Here is a 25740-nt window from a genome sequence, read left to right as displayed (position 1 = left end):
AATTTTATAAACATCATACGTATATATTATTATAGTTGTATTATTAGTTCAGAGAATATCATTATAAATGCTTACATGTGTATCCTGACCAATTGTCACTTCTTCTACTTTGGTTTCCACTTGAGGCATCCAAGGAGGATCAACGATAGGTAAACATTCTATTCCAATTTTAGGTGAAGTTAAAGTAAATTCAATTCCTGGTGGAGGTATTCTGAATGAATTATGTGCTCCTTCTTCCATTCGAGGCCATGGTTGAAATCGGTTTTTCCATAAAATATGAAATCTATAGACATATTAATAAAACAAAATTATCAATATACTAAAAAAATGTATAAAAAAATGATTACTTTAAAATTGCATTGGCTCTAATTATAGGATCTTTATTAGTTAAACTGCTGCTAATTAGTTCAATGCATTTTTGAGGAGCTTTAAACGCTGCTATAATGAACAAAGTTGAAGAAGACGCCACCAATTCTTGGTTGGGGTCTAGTAAAAATTCCCATGCAATTGGTAAAATATCCAGAACTTGTTCCTCCGTTAATACAACAGCTGCTTTTATCAATAAGGCCATTGAACAATGAAAAATGTCGTGTACCTATTTAACAATATGATTATTTATGTATAAATTAATTTAAATAATTAGTTTGTTACTTGATTTTTTATGTATTTCAAAATTATTGGAGGATCATTCTTATCTTCATTGGTGTTTTTACTATCATTTTTTTCATGAACCTTAGAATCAGATTTTAACAGCATTTTTTTATTGCTTGACATACTTTCTCCGAGATTATAAAGTAAATTAGAACTAAAAAAAATGTATATACATTATATAAAACTAAATTGATTAATTTAAATATATGAAGATAATATTCTATTTACTTTTCTATTTTTCCAAGACTATCTTTTCGTTTGTTTGGAGAAGATTGACAGCTTGATAGTTGAAAATTTTTTTTAGCGTCAATTTTTGTTATCATGCCAAATTCTTCAAAATCCCCACTGCCTTCTAGGGAAGCCATTAAACCAAATTCTTCACCATATAACTATGTATGAAAGTATTTATAACATTAGTAAATCATAACGTTAGTGATTAAATTACTTAAATTACATAAAATAAAAATGTATGTTACCTTTCTGATAGCTTTAATAAGTCTTGAACAAGATCGCATCTGTCTTTTATAACAGAATGGATGACAAAATGACTGATGAGTGCAACTATGGTCAAATGACTTATTTATTTGAATTACAGTCTGAAATTATAATTGAGTAATTAAATATTACTATGCGTGTAATTATTCTAAAAAATGATTCGTATAAGAATGTTTTAACAAAATTACTTTTAACCATGGCATAAAATATGTCGTATCGTCAGTTTCATTACTTTCACATGGGCTAGTTGGCGCATGATCATCACTCATCATGGCTCCCGATTCATCTTCTCCGCTAATTTCACCAGGTATTACTGCAGCACAACCGTCTGACGTATCGCTCCGATCTTAAGAAAATTTGAGTTAGTTTAATCACATCATGTATTATATATTAATAGCGTGTATAATAGTAACACTAATATAATACGCACAATCTCCATCGGAAGACATAATTTCTTTTATTCCTTCTTTAGTATTTCTTCGTAATTTCAAACTATATCGCTTAATTGATCCCGCCATGCTCTTTCTTTGTGACAAAGGATGAACAGTAGATTGACCTGCCCCCTTATTTCTTTTATCATCTGTGTTCGCTGAACTCGTTTCGTCCCACTAACCGAAGAAAACAATGTTAATGTTATATAACAGGATCAATGGAAAGTATGATTATTATTTATTTTTTTTTTATTCACCTGATTAAAATGAACATTTGAATTAGAATTTTCATTTGACTGTCCAGATTCACAATCATTTCGCTTCAGACAAGTTTTACCTTTGTCAACGGGAGCTGATCAGACGAAAAAAAAAATTTATTTGTCAAAATAATTGTGTACAATATTGTATATGAATAGTGTAATCTTGGTAATCCAACCTCTACGGAATCACATACTGTGCAACAAGAATTGCTTTTTTAATAGCGCAATCTAAACAACACTACACCTAAACGATGCTGATAATCTATACAATTATAATTCAGATTCATAAATGATATATAAACACAGTAGAAAATAAAGACAATTAACTTGAATAATAATTATCTTCTAAAAAAAAAACTTCGAGGAACAGTAGTGATAGGATTACAGATATTACACTATTCAAACAAATATAATATTCTACCAGAGACTATACAGCTAATATTTACGATTTTTCAATAATTGGAGTACAAAATAATGACGTATACTTTTTACAACATGTGCATTTCTATACATAAATAGATATATATATATATATATATTACAAATTGTTCTTGGTATTCTTGATTTTCAATAATAGATGATTGAAACACAGATTTATTACGAAAATAGTTATAGAAGATAAATAGTAACGCTAGAAAACGATCGGATTGGTAAATATTCGTGCATTAACCATTAATTTCTCTTTTAATATTATTCAATGTTGATGATGTTTAATTTAGATTTTCATTATGTACACAAGTGAGCGGTAAACTTAAGGCTTCTGTAAACAGTGTAAACATTAACAGGTAATGAGTAGGTATCTATTGAGTATGTATTTATGCAGGTTACAGAAAATATTTTATTATAATGAATAGTATCACATATTTATATAATAAATTGTTTAAATACAAGAAAATAATAATCATCGTTCTGTGTTTTCTGCAGAAGAATAACAGAATAGTTTACCATTGGGTACATAATTTTACAAATATATATTAATTAATCAAAATTGTACATAGAACAATTGTTTCTTTACTGTTTAAATTAAACGACCTAACATTTAAACTGGTTTCAATCTAGGACATTTTGTATGTTAAAAAAGTGCAAAAACTAATATTAGGATTCAATTCATTATTATTTTATATAATAATATATACATATTACAGACTAAATGGAGACTCATATAACATATCTTATTTACAGATGCCACACAATTATAGGTAAGTACACAGTACATTTCACATTATACATTACACAGTCTATGCCTGATTGCATCAAAGTTCACTAAACATATAATAAATCAATATTTCTTGATTTAAATTCCATACAAATTAGTCATTAAACTAACCTTTATGTGTAATCTGGAAATTATAGTTAACACATTTGTAGTACACATTCACGTTCATACGAAACATTAAGTAAGTATGCAGTAGGAATAGTAGGATATTATGATTTTAAAGTGAAAACCGTATAAATCGTAAGCTATTATAGTTATTAGTAATTAGTATCCCTATTGTAATATATAATGCTCAAAAATATGTCCATTGTCCAATGTTCATATTAGTATATAAAAATATTTACACGTATATAATATAAATTGATCGATTAAATCCCATTCAAATTGTGGATTAAAGATACGATGCATAAGTAGATTATGCATCTACGAGAAAAATTCAGTTGTTATATTTTGTAAATCACATTTTTTAAATATGTTTATGAATGATAGGTATTATAAAGATTAGTTAAGTCTTTAAATATGTAAAATATAATATACAAAGTAAATATATAATACTAAAAGTAGTTTAATTTTATCAGAAACCTGAGTTTTAAAAAACGTGTATCTATAACAGTTTCACATGTTAAGTAGGTAATGTTTTTTAAAAATTTTATTTATTTAAAAGTATAAAAAAAAACCATATATTTATCATTTAATTTATTTCGAGAACAAGTTAGTTTATTATATTAATTGTATAAATAACGCTAGGGTATCCGATGAATTGCTCACTCTAATTATATTTACCTTTGACTAGTATTGAACTAACTTGAAAACTGTAATTAAAACATAAAATATTAATACTAAGTTTTAAAACTTAAGCAATTTTTTAGTGTTTTTGTTTCAATCTAGATCTTGATTATAAGAATGTTTATACAAATCATTGCGTTAATTTATTAGAATACGTTAATTTGTGTCAAACGTACAAAAAGTAATACGTATTAAGATTTAAGTTGGACTTGTTGAATATAAATTAATTTTATACAAATACTATACCTAGATAATAATAGTATTTATAACTTTATGTAAGTTTTATGTTGAATTATAAAACGTTATTTAAATAAAATATTTAGTTAAGTATCCAAATATTGTAATTAACTATATTATATCAATCAACATAATATATAAAACGAGTATTATCATTAATAAAGAAGAGTAGGTAGTTGTTAAAATAATACCTAATGAATTGAAATGTAAAACCTCATCTGTGAACTTTGTAATAGGTACTTAGAAATAAGTTGTTATATAAGCATGAATATATTCTATTGACAAATTTTTATCGGGAATGCAAAGCAAAATCAGTCTGTCACAAGGCGCAAGGCAAACAAATCAAACAAATGTTAACACAAATTAATTTGGTAAAAGCATCAGTAAAAATTAGTTTCGGACTATATTCCATGCAAACTATTTTTTTATATATGTAGTGCAATATTATTGGTCAGTAACACTGTTTGAAGCTCATACCGCGCTTTTCTTTAATTAGTTTAGCGTGTCTGCGAAGTTTGGTCAACACATTTGTAGCAACAATGACGCTACTTTTTCGACTAACTTCCTCTTCTGGTTTTAAATGACTCTGTAAAAGCTCATTTCCACTTTTCTCCATCTCTGCGATACAACAGTAATGACATCCATTCGTTAAACAAGCATTCAATTTTGCCAAAGATACAATATTTGTTCACACTCAAGTTTTTTTTTTCTTAACAAATGTATAACTACGAAAGCTAATTTCAAACATGTTACATGAATCACAGAATTCAATGATCGATCTTAGGATATATTAGTATTATTATAACGCCATTCAATAGTAATTGTCATACTTTATGACATTTTTACTGGAATAAAGGTAAATTTTATTTCTTAACACGTAGATCCTGCAATTAGTAAAAACTATTAACAAACTGTTAGTATCCAGGTGAAATATACCTTGATCCTTTTCACCAGAAATCGATTGTAAACTTTGAGCAGAAGCTTGTGAATGGCCCATCGACGATAAAGCCATCGACCATCGTCGTCCTTCTCTACTATGAGATTGCCTTTCCCTTTCCCAGGCATTTGATGTGACCGGTAATGTTGTGTAAGGATTTGATGGTCGAGTTTTTGGTAAACTTCTATATGTCTCCCGTAGATAGGAAGTTATTTCCAAAAATAACATACATGCAATTAACCGAAGGACCATTGGACAACTGAACATCCGAGAAATTCCAGATGCTAATACATTAATTATATATATTTAAAATGTGTTTTAGGTAAATTCAAATTCAAATTATTTTACTTTCATCCAAAAAATCTTCTTCTTCGTCTTCATTTTGTAACTCTCGTTGATTAGCTTCGTCAGCAATACACGATAAAACGTGAGGCAATTGTTTTTTATCCTCAGAAATCATTTCATCTAAACGTGCAGCAATAATCTGTTTATCAAAATAAATTGTACATACTATTATATTTGTCAATGTTTATTAATAACTTTACACATTTTATCTCTTTTAGGGATTTATATAATTATTTTTTATTAAATTTAAAATTTTAAATACTGATTTAAAGTTACTAATTAGTGTTTCTGCATAGAACGTCAGTATTGAAGTTGCGTAATTATATATTTAAAATTATTAAAATTAATTTATGTTCAACCAAAAATCTTGAAAATATATCATAAGAAAAACTTGTCATATATATAATCTGCATCATTTTTCAAATACAATTATTTACTATAATCCTTCCAAAATGGACAACATAACTCTAATATTTGGATTTATGTTCTTACACATCTACAGTTTTACAGATCATTGATGTTAAATAGCAAGTATATACCAATACAATGTATACAGATGAATTTTCTTATTTCATATGAATATTACTTAGACAAATTAATATGATAGTGTTTTTGATAGCTTACACGGAGGTATTTACTTAAATAGGATTTAATAAGCACTAAGGAGTAAAAATTATATAATAATGACAATATTTATTAACTTTTTTAATCACCAGGGTATGCGAGTTGAATTAATAAAATAAAATACAAATTATAATTTTAATAGGAGGGTGATACTTTGATATTAAATGTTGTTTATCGTATACGTGTTTTTCGTAAAAATTACTGTATACGTGTTTTTGACTTAATAACTTTCGTGGACCCCTATTTTTATCTTATGCATTTGGCACGGACCCCTCCCTTGAAGATCAGATCGACCTAATACGTGTATTTATATATTATATATATTTACTTCTCCCCATTGGCGAAAAAGTTTTCCAGCATTATGTTGAACGACAACGGACTTCTTGGCTCCAGAAATTACTGATTGTTTAAAATTTAAACCAGAAGGTCTCACCATTCGTATCCAAGTAGACCATTGACCTTTATTACAACCATGTACAAAATGACAACATTCCAAAAGAAAAACTGCTCTTGCCAAAACTGGTGTATTTGGCTAAAGAAATATTTTATATAAAAATTACAATCTAGATAAATTATATATTTTTTTATTTACCAAATCAAATGCTGCAGATATGAAATTTGCATCTGGGACAGAACCTGGTCCACACATTTCCATCATTATTGAAAACCGCTGAATTCCCGCTCTTAGCTGTTTAATTTGTACTAATTTTCTTTCCTTTAAAACGACAAATTCTGATTGATGAGGGTGATCCCCATCATCTAAAGAATCTCGGCGACTTAAATCTGAAAAAATTCATGGATATTAGTATTACGTTTTAGTTAAACTTTAAATATACAAAGTAAAATAACAAATTTACAGCTTCCTTGAGAATCTTCAGTACTCTTATCCTTTTTTCTTCCTTTTCGAAAAACATACTTATTTAAATGGTGGCCCATTCGCTTTTTAGTTTTCTTGAACGTTTGAGACATTCTAAAACGTACAATTTTATATATTTGAAACTTAATATATTCTATCTATATTAAATTAATTTACCCAGTTCTACTCTTTTTAGAACCTCTGCAATATGATTGATGTAAATTTGCTGCTTGTCGTACTAATGAGCCTACATCCGAAGATGAGTCATAAGAAGAACTTAAACCCTGCGGTCTCGTACGGCATTCGTGCACACTTGACTTTGAACTAATCCAATTAACTAATAATTCAAATAATAGTAAAACGATATTATTAGAAATTTTTCGATAAAATATAAATCTATATTCCTTAAAAACATTTATATTTTCTAACTATATAGTATATATTATATATTTTTGTTAAAATAAAAAATAATTGTTCAACTGACCTATTTCTTTGATTTGTAAACGATTTGTATATGATTTTTTAGAACATTGCATACTTCCTTCACTGGGTTTAGAAACTAGCATTGGATTTTTTCTTCTCTTCAGACTAACTGATGACATTTGATTCCTAATATCATCGCTAATTTGGTTTTCAAAAGCATTCTAGAAAAAAAATTGATATGTTCTTGGAATTTTCTTAATAATTGGAAAATACAAAATTGTAAAACAATGAGCCTTAACTGAATAACTAGCTATTGTATTTCTTTTTTTAAATAAAAGCTTTCTATTTGTTCTATCCAGTACAAATGGTTCCGTTATAGATTTTGAATGCTCATCGTGATCATGAATAGGTATGTGCCTTTAACAATACGCATTTAATTAAACATTTATTGAAACTATTTACTATAGATATCATATTTTTCCGAATATTACCTAATTACACGTGTAGTTTGAATATTGCAATGCTTTTCATTGTTTCTATTAGCTGTATCTAGTAATCCACTTAACATCACGCGTCTAAATATTGATGAATGAGTGTCTTTGACGTAACCGATTAAAAATCTTAAAGTATTATAAATATCCTATTAAAATGAAAGGTTTATTATTACATATATTTAATATTACTTGCACTTAATTTATGTAACTAATTATAAATTATAGTATTATAATAATATTTTAACACTTGGGTATATGTCATGCTTACAGTATTTTCAGGATGTTTTAGTTCTTTATATGACATAACAACTCTAGTAATAAGACTTCTAAATATAACACTTATAACATGATATTCATTTCCTTTACTACATATCGATGGTCCATATCCCGATGGAGATCCACTCATCTGGGATATCGTATCAAGAGATTTCCTTTTGTTGTCTGTAAAAGAAATAATACCATATAAAGACCATTTAATTAAAACCAATAAAACTGATTATGTTTTGTTTATACTCGAACTTACACATGGGTGAGAGTATTTGCATTGGTTCAGTACAGAATCCAATGTATGAATGAATAAAATTTATTATAAAAGTAAGTGAGTTGTTTTTAACAAAATGTCTCAAATAGTTTGAAAATTGACGTTTGTCATATTGTTTTAGTCGATTTAGCAAACATTGACATTGGGTCCGTACAAAATTTGCAGGAGGTCCTCTATGTCCTTCTCCACAACTATGAGGACATCCTAAATTTTGTATTATTCTGTAAATTAAATTGAATTTAAAAATTTAGCAATTATTTATTTTGTACAGAGACAATTAAAAAAACACTTGCTTTATAATGGAGCTCATGGCAAGTGCATGTGCTGACATTGGTTTACTGTATGATAAATGCACCAAGTATTCGGGACTAATATTATGTAAACTAGTATTGGGAACTTTAGCAACATCTCCATGCCATGATTGATTTAATATTCCCAGGTCCAACAGTAATTCCAGTAAATTAATAACAACTTCACATACTCTAAATGTTTTACAAGTGTTTACTTGATACACTGAAAAATGGATGGCCTAAAAAAATCATAAATATTATAAAAAATTAAAAAATTAATAATAAATACGATCATACCCTTAACACAACTTCAAAATCAACATCCCCATCTTTTGTTATGTAATTTAATGAGCCTGGAACTTCTGCTACTTCTTCGCTAATATATGTTATATTCGAATCAGTTTGAGATCTTGTTAAATTCGACTGACGAAATTCTTTAGATAGTTTTTGTCCTTGTGGAAATACGTTGTCAAATGGAAACTCGTCAAAGAATTTTGCCTATAATATTTTAATCAATTTGTTTATGAAATTATTAAAAAACATCCAACAAATAATAAAACTAAACACACTAACCTTGTAGTAATTTATATCTGGGGAAGTTATACCAGAGTGTTCCGTTATAGTAATAATTGGATTTAGGAAACTTTTCACGTGTTTTATATCATTAACTCTGAAAGAAAAAAATATAATAATATTTATAGGTATAGACATTATCATCATACATTTTATACACAAACATAAAATATTGATAAATACCTAAGACTTGGAAGACTCTTTCCTCTATTAAGAAAACCAGTTTTATTGTTTTGAAACAAAAACTCTAATTTTTTAATTAAAGGGTTTGGTAATTCTTCATTTGCATAGCCATCATGACACTGTATTAAAATATTGAATATTTTTATCGAACATTTTAATTAAAAAATATTATTTAAAATGTATTAGTAATTACTGGCTCTAGCATCATCACGTCATTTATGTAATCTATTTTTTGTAAATTTTTTTCTGATTTTGACAAAAGTTTACGTCCCACTGCAAATGCTTTCAAGTCCACAATTTTTTTCTTTTTCTTTATTCGTTCACTGGCATGCCTTGAATGAAGGTTCGTTACATCTCGATCTTCAAAAAATGTTCTTTTTCTATCTTTGATCATTTCTGTATAAATAATAAAAGAAATATATTATATAATAATGTTTTAGATTGAATGTATGGATACATTCGTCAAACTTAATTTCGTAATAACACGTTTTGAAATAAGCATACCAGGTGAATTATCGCCTGCGTCAAATATGTTCGAATAATTCGGTTTTACAATTCTTCCTCGAAAATCTGGTTCATGATGAAATGATACCTCAATTTTAGGTATTGGCAATGAATTACTGCGTCTTCGAGGTTCTTGTTTAATTTTTATATTTTCATTGATACTCTGTAATCTATTATAACAGAAGATGCATACAAAAATTTAACTATTTATGTGAAGTATTGCATTTTTATACTCCTAACTAAATTTATTTATTTATTTTTCATGTATTATGTATAAAAGGTTCTCAAATATTATTTGTGTACTATTAATATCTATTCGTTTTTTAGATTATTTATACATTTTAAAAATTTAGTATTATTATACAACTTTGTAATAACTACATTATACAAACCTATGGTATAAAAATTGAAGAGACCAGTAAACACCTTCTTCGCACCATTGAGGAACAAATAAACATCTTAATACGGCAACATCTAAAAACGTGGCAGCATTCAAATCAATAGAAACAGATTCTTCTGTTAAGAAACTTGAACTTTTGTAACTGCTTGAACCTGTCATTTTTTTTTTTGAATTTCTAAAATTAAAAACGTAAATTATCACATTTATACGCATTAATAATATGAAATGAAAATTGAAAAATCCAACAAAAATATCTATACAATTAATATTATTGTGTATATATATTATACAACGTTTATTATGTATATAACGTGTGTGTGTGTGTGTGTGTGTGTGTGTGTGTGTAGATGATGGGATAGACATAAAGACAAAGAGAGAATATTTACCCTATTCTCATCTTTTTTTGTAATTGCTTCATCTCAGGTAAAGTTATTGCTGCCAAATCTTCATAAGTATAAATTGAGTCTGACTTGCCAACTGGCAGTTGAAATATACTTGGTTTACCCTAATAAATATACATGATATTTAGTAATATTAATGATCGATTAAATAATAATTAAATATTTCATTTTCATACTTGGTAATTATTTTGTAAATTGTCTGCATTATTGATATATTCTTCATATGGAGGTATGTGAAAAATCACCTATAATGTATGTTTATAAAATAATAGTAAGTAACAATAGATAAACAAGGTTGTGTTCTTTTTTACTTACGACTTGTTCGTCTTCCGTACTTGAACTTTCTTCAGGTATAGTTTCTGGAAAACATTTCTCTTTTGGTGATGTTATCCATATCTACGAGTGTCATAAATAAAACGAGTGTTAATAAAGTTAATAATCATATTATTATTAAATATTTATTGATTAGTTATTATAAATTATAATAATGTTTTACCAATTAATGGTAAGTATAAGAAAATCTAATGATAAAATTTAAATGTAATTTAATAAACAGCATATGCATAATATTATGTGAAAAAAAAAAATTAAATACATATAGATACCTCATCATCTAGTGATTTACTCTGACAATACTCGTTATGATTTATATTATGAGGTGAGCTAACAGATGCTGATATTGTGCGACTGTTATATTCTTGATTCCTTAGTTTTTCTACAGTTAATAAACAAGTAAGTAATATAAAAATTAAATTTATAATTTAATTATAGAGAATAATATTTATTGAAAAAATACCTTGGGACAGTCGTTTAAGATTATACCATAGAGATTTAGGTTTTGGCTTACAATGTGCCGAAAAACTTGCAATGTTAGGTGTGCGATTGTCCCAAAATGCTTGCCACATTTTCAATCCACTTTCTAACCCATTAGTTATCAAATCTGATTCTTTAACTTGATTTATTAGAGGTGCAATCAAATAAATGAATAACTAAAACATATTTAATTAAATAGTTAATATAATTTAATTTTAGATAATTAAAATCATAATCTACGAATTAAAAATAATATTTACTGTCATAGTAGGAATATTAAAAAGGTAATAATGTGGTAAAGTTTGAAACGTCCCTTTTTCGTAATCAGAATCCGCACATTCATCAGGCGCGTCTTGAATTATCCAATGCAGAATAAGTAATAGTTTTGATTCTATCGGCCCAATGTATTGTATGTTTGTTCCTTTTCTAAATAAAAAAATATATAATTAGAAATTAATTATTTAATAAAGTAACCTAATTTTACTCGAAAAAGAATTAAAATTGTATGTTTATGTATACTTTTTTGAATCTAAAAAACTAATATTTATTAAATATTTTGGTAAAATTAGACTCGCGCAAGCATTTTTATTGGTAGGCACATATTTATTATTTCACATTAAAAATAAACCAAACTAATTAAATGTAGAAAATATTTAATTCAGTTTAATAATTAAAAAAAAGTTATTTTTGATAACAACGCAGACAGCCAATATGTGGTATCTGAGATTCTAATCTAACTACAATAATTACAATAATAATATTAATAAAACAGTGGCTGCTGTATTGTTCTTAGAACCTCACAGCAAATATCTTCAGCAACACCTCCGCCATACGAAATAAATAAAACATCTAATTATGAAAAAAGCATAATAATAAAATGTGTTATATGAGTACAACTCATAACAATTGAAATTTAAAACTAAACTAACAGTTAAAAACTAGATATTAAAATTTCTGTAAATTTCTTCATACATTTGAATACTATAAATTATAGAAATATATTAAATCTAAAAAAATGACATGATGAAAATGATTGATTATTTAGATTATTATTTATTACAGTGAAACTTAAGCTGGTAAAAATTATATTTCAAACCTTTGCCAGTTTTCCATATATTTGTTTTTTTGATCATATACAGAAATTAAAAATAGTATACGAGAAAAATAAAGATTGTAAGTTTAGCAAAATCGAATATTTTAATAACTATAACTAAATAAGTAAGAAATTGCATGTATGAAAGAACATTTTCAAAATAAATATTTATTAAAAATAAATTGAGAAACAAAATAAGTATTTATGTGAATTATTAGTGACGCTGTAACAATATATGTAATTTTAATATATACTTATTAAACGAGGTCAAAAGTATATGTGTGCTTAACATCAACTTTGATGATAAATTATGATATTAAAATTTTATCAAACTTTTACTATGTACTCAATGGGCACATAAAAAATGTAAACATAAAAAAGGGGTGGAAAATGAATAATAATAATTAATATAAAATATGTACCTATATAGTATAGCTATGCAGTCATGACACAAACATTTTGCTTGGTCACCTTATAATTTATTTAACACAGCAAACTTCATATCACCAAATCAATCTCTCAGAATGCGAAATTTAATAGATTAAACCCAACTTGACGATGTGTTGCAATGGAGGAGCCTCAAATTCCAATCATATTTTTAATAATTTCAATTTATTAAATTAATATGACCTATCTCTAATAACACTAGTGACATTTTAATTTAATTTAACTACACCCTTCAAATATTAAACCAATGCAGACTTTTTAATCTATTTAAGGAAATAACCTGAGCCCTTTACCCCGTGGGCCGTGGTATAAGACTAACAAGTAACAATGAATTACATAAGGATTTACTAACACCAACCTTTACTGAACCAACCACCCGACACACAAATGATTAAACGCAAAACTTCGTTCTAATGAAAAATCATTAATCTCTCTTTTGTAATCATACACGATTCTAAACAATTATCCAAGAGGATACAAAATAAGAGGGACGCTCGTATTTAAAAATAAAACAGTGTCATAGTTAAATATTAAAATATAAACCAAAATTAACAAAATTAAACTTTAAACATTGATTCATTTTTAACGTTATGAATATTGAACGGTTTCCTCCCTCGCGTCCACTAAAGTTTTTAATTTAGGTTAAATTACCTCGTATTTTATTCATTTAATGTAAAACGATAATTATTTAAATAAAAAAATAATAATAAGCAATATTTTTACAAAACATTTTTAAACTATTTGACTTGAATAACATCGTATAATATCTATGTTTCGGCGAATATAGTAAATTATGTGAATGTAGATATTCCCTAGTTAACTACCAGTTTAGTTGGAGAATGATGTTAAATTAATCTATATCGGTGTGCACGTCATTCAAGAAGATCCTGTAATAAGTACCTATGTATGCAACAAAACTTTATTTGTATAAAAATATGATGACGACAGAGGAAGAACGAGCGAAAACCCAACTAGTGATAACCCGCAAGTAATAATATGAAATGATTTATTAGTTTATTTATTATTATCTTCGCATACAATCTGCGAGTTGTGTTTGCGATGAGCACGTATAACCATTTGTACTTATGTTACTACTTACTTATGAGTTGTGTTATTCGTGAACTGTTAAAATAAAATTTTAATTAAATTATAGTGTTGTGGTTTTATTTAATTATAGTATTAAAGTACGAAGTACCGAGAAAAAATTAAAGCAATTTTACCAATAAAAGAGAGGCGACATATTATATGATTTAGTTATAGTGTTGAAAATCACGAAAACGCAGTAAAGTCGGAGACAGAAAATTAATTAAAAACACTAAAATATTATTATTAATGTTATTATAATTTATTTTTTTTAATAATATTAATCATAAATATAATTTACAAAAAAAGTAATCGTTGTCTTTTTTGAAGGTAAAAAAATTTTAAAAAAAAACCAACGTGCAACGACGGATATCGGGTTTGACATCGTCAAAATGTTAAAAATTACTAACGAAAAATTATCAAAGTTCGAAGTCGGTACAATACCAGATGTTGATGCTCAAAGTTATCCTCGTAATTTACTTTCAGTTATTATTTTGTATGAAAATGATAAGAATAAATTATGTAAATTAAAAAAATTAAATATAAAAAAATTTATAGAACTGGATAAAGTCACGTAAAAAATTAAAAATAGGGAAATAACTCTACGCAAAGTTGCAGGACTAGTAATAGCTGGTCATCAAGACTTCAATCGATGCAAATGTAAAACTGGTTATTACCCTAAAAAATGTGTTTGCAATGCAGTGAAAATGTTGTACAGTTCAAAATGTCATAGTAATTTTAATTCTTAATTGCACTAATAAATAATTTGTATTGAGCACCTATTTTTTTAATTAACCTAACTTTTCATTAGATTATAATATGACGTAATATGTAGTAAGACAATCAATTAAGTAATAAAAAAAATCAATGTTTTATTTAAAATTTATCATCATTGACCACCAATCTTAGTGAACAACGTCAGTAGCTGGTGAAAGATGTACATTTGAGTTTAAATAGTTTAAAACTTGTTTTTACAACATTTACCTACAACCTACATGGTTGAATAATTTACCAATGTTCATCATCCAATGTAACATATATATTAAGCGAGAAATTTTTTTTTAATCAATACAAGTTTCATAAAATTCAACTCCTTGAAATCATTATAACTATAATCTTGGCAACTTAAATTTAATTTGAATCGCATTAAAAGTTCTAAAAGCATCGTCAAAATTAATCAGAAAATCCATTTTTAGAAAAAGGATTTCAAAGACTGAGATTTTTCTTAGCTTTTAAAATTACCTACTAAAATAGGTACTCATTTCTACAATATGAATATAAAAACTGAAAATACATTTGTATCGTAATATGTTATCTCCAAACAAATAATATCATATTAAACTACAACGCATATTATTACATTTAGACATTAATATTTTCTAGCTATCATTAGCTAAATGCGGTTTCAAAAAATCATGATTAGTAGAAAATAAAAATGCAAATGTATACATTAAATTAACTATTACTAATTTTATACCTGTTTTGAAGAATAGCTGCTGTAGAATGTATTATGTGTGGAAATGAAGCTTGAATAATATTCCATCTAGGTAATAATTTAATTTCGTCTTTAAGTTTTTGCGGCAAGTCAATTTGAGAGTCTAGTACTAATAACCGTTCAAAAGTCTAATAATCAAACAAATTAAAACAAATTAGACAACATATAGCATTAATCGTTATATTTATAAATATAAGTAAAAACACATGATTATCTTTGTATTTAAAATTTAATACTCGTATTCGGGATATATCAAACAATTGCAAGTGTTTTCAAAATAAATCTATCAAATATACATTAAGTTACCAATTGTAAGTTTATCAAATTTAAATTTACTATAAAAAATATGATAACTATATTTTTAGATTTTAAATAATTTGGAAAATCCGAAAATGTATGATTATAAATGTTTATAATAGTACGTATTTAAAATTGTTTTTAAAACAGTGTTTTAAAACAATAAAAACGTTTGGTAAATATTGTTACTTTATATTTCAAATTACTATACTATACTTCTACGGTAGTACTTCCACTGATGACAGAATATTAAATTACCTGCATCATAATTAAATTGTTTTTGAGTACACCTCTTCAAAATAATTGAAATGTATATAATACGTATACGAAATATGATTTAAATTACAATATATAATCTAGTTATATCCAAACTAATAATGTAGAGTCACTTCTAGAACCTTAAAAAACATCGCGTTAACGATACTATGATGATAAATCGGAAAATCTTTCATCGAAAAAAATACTGATACTTTGGAAGATTTTATAAGTTGACGACTATTTTAAATCTCGGTAGGTAGTAATAGACTAAACAAAATTTTAATTTTAAAATATTCTTACCTTGCATGCTTCTTTCATCTCCTGAAATATATTAAACAGAAGTTAATAATTATTTATATTTATAAATATAAATTTTACTAAATAATTTATTTTAAATAGGTTTGGTACAGTTCACCAATATGAATAAATATAATAATATATTCACCATTGACCATTTAGTCACATTTTAATACGTGGACGTGCTTATTGGGATATAAAACTGCATTCACAAATTTCTCTTTTTTTTGTATGTATGTACTATATATGGTTAATTATATAGATTTAAAATTTTTGATAATTAATTCAAGAAAAATAATAAAAACAAACTTTTATAGGTACCTACATGTTTTGTGAGTTCCGAAATACTAATTTATTAAAATTAAAAAAAAATAATAATACTTTTATCGCTGAATTGTTAACCATATAATACAAAATAAATAAATGAACATTTAAAGCATTTCATACTAAAAAGTAAAAGGACAAAAATCACAATATTTTAACTCTAATCAAAAATAACGACATAAACAAAACAAAAATTTTTAAACAAAGATTACATTTAAGTTTAAATGCTTAAAATTAGATTATTTTACGGTAATTTCATATTGAGTATTTAATTTAAAAGTTTTGTACTGTGTTAATTTATACTATAAGGAGCGAGAACAAAATATTTCAATGCACGTGATCTCTATTATGTATTATGTTAATAATTGTGAAACAATTCAAAGTTTAAATTGAATTGATAACTTGAATTGCTTAATTAATACTTTATTACTGTTTATTACAACTATTACTTAATAAATATAAATATTTATACTGTACGAGGCTTTTGATAAAAATGTCTTTGTAAAATTTTTATGGTGTGTTCTGCATCCATTCACGAGTTAAATTGTTTTACATGTACACATAGTTGCAGTACTAGTAGTTTCAAGTATTCCCTTTGACCACATATTTTTTTTTTTTTTTTAATTTAAAATAAATTATATTTAATGGTAAGTTATGTACTAAAAGGGTATAAGTACGAGGTTTCTAGTCAATATACATGTATCCTAGACAAAGTTAGTGTACCGTGGTATATGACAAAATAGTAAGCAACTAAGCATTACAAAAAACTCTATTCTAAACTTGTATACTATTCTATTCTCTTGTATGTCATCAATCACCGTTCCTTTTAACCCAATGAAAAGACTGAAAATAAAATAATCAAAAGATACCTAAAAAACAGTTTCCCTACTGAAACCTGCCAATATATAAAATGAGGAGGTGCCGTTGTTGAACGGTTTTCCCACTCATATCTATTAAGCTATCTATATCACTATTTATAATGTCATTGTATATTAATCATTTTATAAAAATTGTAAATAGAAAAATTATTCAATAATAATTTTAAAAAAATGTTAGTAATTTTAATGTATAATAAAATCATTTATCAAACTACCTATATTAAGATTTAAGACACGATTGAGGCAAATAAATATTATTAAAAAAGAGTTTATTGTATTGGTGTGTAATAAATTTTAAAAAAAAATTTACAATTTTATTATATTCAGTTATCTGTCATTTTAGATTTCAAGCGAAGTGATTAATGTATTGAGTTAGTGGTGTAGCGAGGATTTTTTATAGGTGTAGAAACAACCACCTTTCCCACCCTTGGTATGCATATTCATGATTTTTATTTTCTTATTAGAAATTACACTTTTTATTATTTATAAAAGATATTTACAATCTGTATATACTGATAATACAATTAGTAAATAAGATAACATAGAATACAAGACATGAAAACGTGATAGAAGGGAGCATCCATTGACACTACTTCCAATTAGAATTTAGGGGGATAGTTTATAGATAATAGAAATATTTTAATGCCAAGTGTTATTTAATAGATCACGTGGCCATTTGCGTTTGAGACGACGGATAGGTTTGTCAGGTAATGTGCGAGCAGATAGTTTAGACATGAGGGGATTCGAGTGATTAAAGTAGTTATTATGAAATTTGTTGTAGTGATAGGAATAAGCAATAATGTGGATAATGTTAGTATGTTGAAATCATGATGTAGGGTGCGGTTACTGACGTACCAGGAAAAGCATTAGAAAGGACGCGAAGAGATATTGATTAAAAAGCTTGAAGTTTGGTTAGATTTGAATTTTCCCAAAGTTGGATTCCACATGTCATTTCCGGACGTAGTAATTGTTTATAAATCAATGTTTTGTTGTTTAAAGAAATTTTGGAACGGAGTAGTGGTCTTAGTTTGTGGAGTTTGATGTGAAGTGATGTTTTTTTTTTTTTATTTGAAATGGTTAGCCCAAGTTAGTCTTTTGTCAAGAAGGAGACCTAGGTATATTCATAATTAAACGATGGAAAATGTATTGTATTATAATGAATTTCTTTGATATAATTTTTTAAATATTTAGAATTTTTTGTATCATGAAAATGTACGAAGTATTTTTAATTATATTTATAAGTTAAAAACAATAATAATACACAATTAAATTATTATTATTAATTTAATATTGTTGGGATATTTTTTCGTTAAAAGTAAAACAAAAAACAATCATAATATACAATTTATAGAAAAATAAATTTATAAGAGTATAAACGATTATATTATAATATCCAATGAAATACGCAGGCTGACTATAAATCTCTATCCAGAATCGCTTTTCATATTATACAGTTATTTACTAGGGAATTTAAATTTAACATACTCAACATCTTTGTTTCATTTGTAACATAATACACAACAGAGCGAATTCTACGTATTTTTTATATTATTTGGCAATTTATTGCATTTTTATACTTTTTAAGAGAATATATTTATCTTTTTAGAAAAACTGTACTTAAAATACTGCAAAACTATTAATGTTGAGTATATTATAAAATGTATAATTTAATAATTAAAAATTTTTTCTCTTACACTATATATTTTATAAAAATTCATGTAATAAAAAAGAAAAATGTTATTTTATTGATATATGTTTATTTAATTTATAGAATTTACATTGTAAAAATGATGTTTTCTATTTTATTTAAATATTTTTTTCTGTACAATAAATATACTTTAAGTAATTTTATTTGTATTTTTAAACAAATATAATATTTTAATGTGATCATATTATTTTTTATGCCTTTTGAAATATTTTTGTCATAAAATAAAATTGTACCAGAATAATTATCAGGGCTTCAATTTTTATTTATCTATAAAAAACAATAAAATAAAATTCCTCGTGCACTCAAAATAAGGCAAATTTACTAAAAATTCAAAAAAAAAAGTATTTAGAATTATGTTTGGAACTAAATTGTAATTTGTAGATATACATAATTATATTCACAACCTGAGTAATGACTATAATAATTTACACAATGAAGTAAAAAAGAGGTTTGGATAAATAATTAGTAGGTATTTGTATTTATTTATTTTATCTTAATGCTTAAAAAATAGTTAATTAAATATAAAATATAATAACACAATTATTTAGTTAAAATATAATAAAACCATATATTTATTATAGTTTTAGGCATAAGAGGTAAGTAAAATAAATTATTATATTTATAAAGTATTTCAATTAATATTTAAACAAATAAAATATAATATAATATGAAAGCTCGGCGTGGTATTTAGATGTTGGAATGGTTAGAATGTTTAATATAAAGACACACATTTAACGAAAAAAGATACTACTAATGTGTCACATCAACGATCTTGACAAGACTACCGGACTAGCAGGCGAGACCAGTTGACGTAACTCTGATGCTGATACGTTCAAAAGATCGTGACGATAATAACCACAACAGGTAAGAATGTGAGAAATTATCTCTACAATCTACCATCTATGTTTGAGTTTTAAAATAAAACATCACTTTTATAGTCCTCCGGTTCTACTCGAAAAAGTGTTTACAGGAAAATTTAATAGAGGTAATAATAATAAAAATAAAATAGATATATCATTATACCTAAAGCTCAAACATTTTTTGCGTCACTCAAAATCTAATAATATCAACAGTCTTGTACAGAATACTTTTATTTTGTATTCAGAATACTTTGAGAATACTATTTATTAATACTTATTTTGCTTAAAATACGGCAATAATAAATTACTATCACTATTTATCGAGTTTTTTGTGCTAATACAGTAATACCATAGACCTTATGTCCTTATACTATACGGAGTATGGTCGTATGGATGTAGTTTCGGCGTATAAAATATAAACGTGACAGCACTGGTAGATAGTACATCGTAGACCGCACATCCAAACATCTAGTCAACTAGTATAAGGTCTAATGACCACTGCCCAGGATTATAATTTATAAACACAAACATTTTTTTTTTCAAATTTAGTATTTAAATATAAAATTTTTTAATGTATTTAGAATAGTATTCAAATACTTTTATTCGAATACTTACAAGACTGAATATCGATAACTTAAAGACAATGAAATAGTGATACTAAATTAAAAATGTATCACTATTTATTGAAAATAAATACACATTAACCATTATAAATTGTAGCCTAACTTTAAAAGTAGGTATTATCATTTTACGGGAACAGTTTATAATTTTTAACTTTATTCAAATAAAAACAAAAAATAGAATATAGTTTCAACTAATAAAACTGAATCATTCTTAATTGATTTTAAAGAGTTAACAGTTTTTAATAAAACTACATATAAAACCTACTAGAAAATTATTTTATTCCTAATAATTGAATTTGTTTAAGATAATATTTTATGTATGAATATCGATAATTATAATATTAAGTAAATACTAAATAATATTATTTTACCTAAATATAAAATTATTTTAAAATATGACAAATTCATCGATTTATGTAATTTAACATTTAACCGTACTATTATTAAATTATAAGAATGAAGAAATGGTTATTATAATAATTATTATTAATCTAGATAAATTAATCAATTATCTCGAAATGAATCAATCAATTAATATGATTATCATATGCAATAACATTATTTTTAACGAGACAACATTTACAATATTGTCAATAATACATTGTAATTATGATTTATAATATATTAATATTATATCATTATTTTGAATTTAATCTAAATAATTGACGAATGTTGAGATGCATCAGAATATATTTATTATTTAACCATTAACTAATATTTGGTAGAAGTTATTATTTTTTGAAAAAGAAAATGTAAACAATTACATTTGTAAATTAAAAAAATATAGATTATTTGATAACAAAAACTTACGTGGTGTCCGGCAGTATGTTGACAAAACTTTATGGTGAGACAGCACAAAAAAATAAACATATTTTTATTGAGTAATTAAATTAAGTATATTAACAACAATAACAAGATAGGTATTATTAAAAACGAAAATATGAAAAATTGGTACAGCTTTTTATTTTACAACCTTACAATGAAGTATTACCCTCGGAATTAAATTGTATATATGACATTATAATACGTACATAATATACCTACCCAATAACCCATAAAACAAAGCAAACGTTTTTAAATTCAACAATACGGTTTATTTGAATGTTTCTGAAATGTGCATAAAATATAATACAATTTACTCATACCTAAATAAATTACACAATACATTTACGTTTATATATAGTCTTATATAATGCCACGAAGAGGCCTTTTAGACAAAACCATTTTAATTAAAGGTTTACTTTGTATGTTTATAACAATAATAATGTTTAAACAATATTTAGGTTACCTGCCATCGACTTCATTTAATAACATATACGTACGGCCGTACATAATGAAATAAAATATTTTGATAAAATTATATAGATACACATATAATATGTGTACAGTAATAATGAATATCCGGAAATTAAATCCTCAAAAAAACGTTAACCTGGTAGGTAGGTATTATTTAATATTTTTTCTGTAATATATTATATATATATAATATATAATATATGTACATAATACATTGATACGTATGTTTAATATATTTAATTTGTTAATTAATGACCTCTGAAAATAAATTTCAAAATAATTATGCTAAGTTGTATAAAAAGCAAGATCATTTTCAGTGTACTTACAAAATTTGCTGTACCAAAATTCCAAATAATCTTATTTTTCAGATATATCATATATAATTAATAAACAATATAAATTATAAGTATAATAAATAATTCTTACCAAACACGAATTCTCATGTAGTTTACCAACTTTAGGTCGAATAAATGCACTAAAAAATATAAACAATATTAACATAATGTGCAATATAAATAAATAGCGATATTAAATTATGACAGTTTTTGGTCAATTTAAATAATACTAAATAATATTAATCAATAGTACAAATTTAATCTTTTTTTAAATGATTGCGCTCGTCTATAAATGATTTTATAACTATTGAGCATGGACTCTATCGAAGTACATATTTAAGAATATGATGTATTTATACATATTTTTTATGTTGTTTGTGATTTTAGATTCTTAGAGAAGTGATTAATATATTTATTTCGCAATTATCTGTGCATTTTTTTGTATATCATCTTATGGGGAAGTAAAAAATCTTCGATTTTTCAATTTTAGAGGTGGTTCCTGGTAACAAAATGCAAAAATGTATCTAGTTAGCACTGGGAAGTCGAAGGTAAAAAATATGCAGTACTCTTCAAAATAACCAAGAAAAACAAAAATAAATGTTGACTTTATTTTTTCGAATAGTCAACATTTTTTAAAATATTATACAAGGTTTCTCAAGGTAGAAATAAAAAAATTTGAGCGTAAATCACAAAAAAATAGAAAGTATACCTAATCCTTTAAATTTAGTATTTTAAGGAAGTTCTTTAAAATCACGAAGCAAAATATTTTGTAGTAAGGAATTCATAAAATGTTTAATATTCATACCTCAGTTTTTAAAATGTAATATTATATTTATACTTTTTCAACCTAACTTAAAAAAAAATTCTACCAGAAAATTAAATAAATTTTTTATAAGTATTTCAAATTCAAATTTTACAACAATATATTCAACTGTAATATGTATCCTTCAATGACATTTATTATTGTCATTCAAAAATGATTAACCGTAGAATTTAGATTATTAATTGAAATTGTTACTAAAATGCGTATACTACAATTTCCTATACATAATATTATAATAGTCCAATATTATTATGACTTTTTTTTGAGTTTTGACATGTAAATTTATTTCAATTTTGTTTTATATATGCCGATAAAAAATGTTTGTTAGATTAAAATGCTTGAAAATGTAATAAAAGATTTCTCATAAGTCTTTCCTAATCAACAATAATAACAATTATTAAAAATACATATTCTTGATATTTATTTATAAGCGTTTAAATTTAAAACTTTGACAAATTTCGTAAAATCAGAAATATTTATAAATTATTTTGTAGTTAGAAATGCATTAAACATTTCATTTTTTAACTAAGATTTTAAAATGTAATACAAAATTTCTCATTGGGTACCTACAACAAAAAAAAAAGTCATGAGCCAAAAGAATGTCACACTTTTTTGACTACTCGAAGTTCAAATGTTCACTACATTGGATATAATCAACGAGATTTTGATATTTTGTTGTAAATCAAAAACGAACAACCGTCGTAGATACTTAGAATTTTCAACAAACGCTTACGTTAAAATTGTCTATGTACATATACCTACTATAATTTTCTAAATATATTGACTCTTTTTGGACTATTTATGGATGTTTGAAATTTTTTAGTTTTTTCCTATAAGTTACTATAAAAAATTATTCATTGGGTCAAAACTCTATATTATATGATCTCACATAAGTTGATTTTATAGGTATTTGTATAAAAAATAAAAATATTAAAAATACGTAAGCATAATTTTTATTTATATTGTTCAAATGTTTGACAAAATCACGACCAATTATAAACTATTAGTCTTTTGTAGTAAAATAATTATAAAATCTTCAATTTTTATAGACAAGGTTTGAAAATGTAATACAATGTTTCTCATAAGTATTTCATACTATCATAATTGAACCAAAATATCTAAAAAAATATATACAAGCTCGATCACTTTTTATAGACATTTGAAGTTAAATTAGGACAAAATTTACATATTTTAACGATGATATCAATGTTAATTATTTTGTTATATTCAAAACACGGTTCGGTGAAATTTAAACATTTTACTTGTACCATGAATTTTACTATACGCAATGACAACGCAATTTTTTAAAATATGGAGATTAATTTTAAGGTATTACATATTTTATACTATTCACACTATTTTACTGTAATAAGTACCAGTAGCATAATAAATTACTTTAATAGCAATTCAATTAAGATATCATGACCTATGTAGGTCATCAGATTGTGTCCACTCAGAATCATTTTTTGTATACAACGAAATATCATTGAATTCCTATTTAGCACAATCATAATAGTAACCAATTCGACGCCTATTGTACAGCAAAACGGAACCCACTTACCCACCCTTTTTATGTTTACATCCCAATTAACTATGGTTGACATTAAATAATGCTACAGAGTATATTTTAGAGTTATATTTTATAAAAACGTTACAAATATGAGTAAAACTATTTCTGGTGTTTTTAATATTTTGATACTTTTAAAGTTTTCTTTGCATTTAAAACTAACTTCATGATGCTATTCAAAAATACAATTCTATAAAATAGGTTATTTTTCGGATTTGTATTGTTGTTGAAGTTAATTTCAAATTGAAGTGCGTATTATAAGACCATAAAAGTTTCAACCTTAAAGATAATTAAGTGTGTTTTCGGTCAAGTACAACTTAAGATAACAACGCACACTCAATTTTTAAATGGTTTGATTTTGATAAAAACAATCTGAAGAAAAGTTTAAAAATTAACTTAAAGTAATTAACAGTGAATTAGTAATCTGCTCCATAATAACGAAATGAGATAAAATACTATTTTGGAAAAAATACTAAAGAGATCTGAGAATACTACAGTTATAGATAAGTAGAGTTAGGATGTTTAGGATGTTTAAGACCTTAAAAACACTAAAAAATTCATACAAATATGCACAATAAATATCAGAATATGCCCTTAAAAAAAACTAAATATGTCTTTCTAAAATTAGTTTATTACTAATCCAAAATGTATTTACAATTATTTTAATAATTTTAAGCTTGAATACAAATTTAATATATATAAATATGAGATTTTTGAAATTAAAAATATAGGTACTTAAATATAATTTTGTTTTTATTAGAATAAATTATTGTAGTCGAGCAGTATTGCCAGTATTGGAACATTTAACTTTTGGCATTTTTAGTGAAAATAAAACGCATATACTAAAACAATTCAATAACACTGGCCGTGGTACACCATACACTAAACTAAAGATT

The 25740-nt window shown here is 25.2% G+C and overlaps 1 protein-coding gene across 2 annotated transcripts in view; it reads right to left on the bottom strand.

Moving 5' to 3' along the window:
• The window catches only part of LOC132927585 (protein unc-80 homolog), a 41856-nt gene that overhangs the window by 13584 nt on the left and 2532 nt on the right, over positions 1-25740 (bottom strand). Inside the window, exons 2-38 of one of the 2 annotated variants that reach the window (XM_060992139.1) lie at positions 22546-22594; positions 21634-21660; positions 16434-16454; positions 15561-15706; positions 11721-11886; positions 11444-11636; positions 11253-11362; positions 10963-11043; positions 10824-10892; positions 10633-10751; positions 10239-10421; positions 9847-10016; positions 9536-9738; positions 9343-9461; positions 9160-9256; positions 8884-9084; positions 8590-8825; positions 8279-8517; positions 8024-8196; positions 7753-7901; positions 7561-7678; positions 7323-7482; positions 7016-7175; positions 6840-6952; positions 6575-6765; positions 6311-6514; positions 5362-5497; positions 5013-5297; positions 4554-4694; positions 1835-1929; positions 1577-1754; positions 1335-1492; positions 1128-1247; positions 880-1040; positions 652-805; positions 348-595; positions 76-283 (exon numbers count right to left, since the gene is read on the bottom strand). In XM_060992139.1, the coding sequence (XP_060848122.1) occupies positions 76-283; positions 348-595; positions 652-805; positions 880-1040; positions 1128-1247; positions 1335-1492; positions 1577-1754; positions 1835-1929; positions 4554-4694; positions 5013-5297; positions 5362-5497; positions 6311-6514; positions 6575-6765; positions 6840-6952; positions 7016-7175; positions 7323-7482; positions 7561-7678; positions 7753-7901; positions 8024-8196; positions 8279-8517; positions 8590-8825; positions 8884-9084; positions 9160-9256; positions 9343-9461; positions 9536-9738; positions 9847-10016; positions 10239-10421; positions 10633-10751; positions 10824-10892; positions 10963-11043; positions 11253-11362; positions 11444-11636; positions 11721-11886; positions 15561-15706; positions 16434-16454; positions 21634-21660; positions 22546-22594 (5581 nt within the window). The remainder of the gene's footprint in view (positions 1-75; positions 284-347; positions 596-651; positions 806-879; positions 1041-1127; positions 1248-1334; positions 1493-1576; positions 1755-1834; positions 1930-4553; positions 4695-5012; positions 5298-5361; positions 5498-6310; positions 6515-6574; positions 6766-6839; positions 6953-7015; positions 7176-7322; positions 7483-7560; positions 7679-7752; positions 7902-8023; positions 8197-8278; positions 8518-8589; positions 8826-8883; positions 9085-9159; positions 9257-9342; positions 9462-9535; positions 9739-9846; positions 10017-10238; positions 10422-10632; positions 10752-10823; positions 10893-10962; positions 11044-11252; positions 11363-11443; positions 11637-11720; positions 11887-15560; positions 15707-16433; positions 16455-21633; positions 21661-22545; positions 22595-25740) is intronic. The other variant, XM_060992140.1, reaches the window with a different exon arrangement.

This window comes from Rhopalosiphum padi, chromosome 3 (assembly GCF_020882245.1).
Source record: "Rhopalosiphum padi isolate XX-2018 chromosome 3, ASM2088224v1, whole genome shotgun sequence".
Lineage (NCBI taxonomy): Eukaryota > Metazoa > Arthropoda > Insecta > Hemiptera > Aphididae > Rhopalosiphum > Rhopalosiphum padi.
Note: the sequence above shows the minus strand (reverse complement) of the source record. Positions and strands in the feature narration are given on the sequence as shown.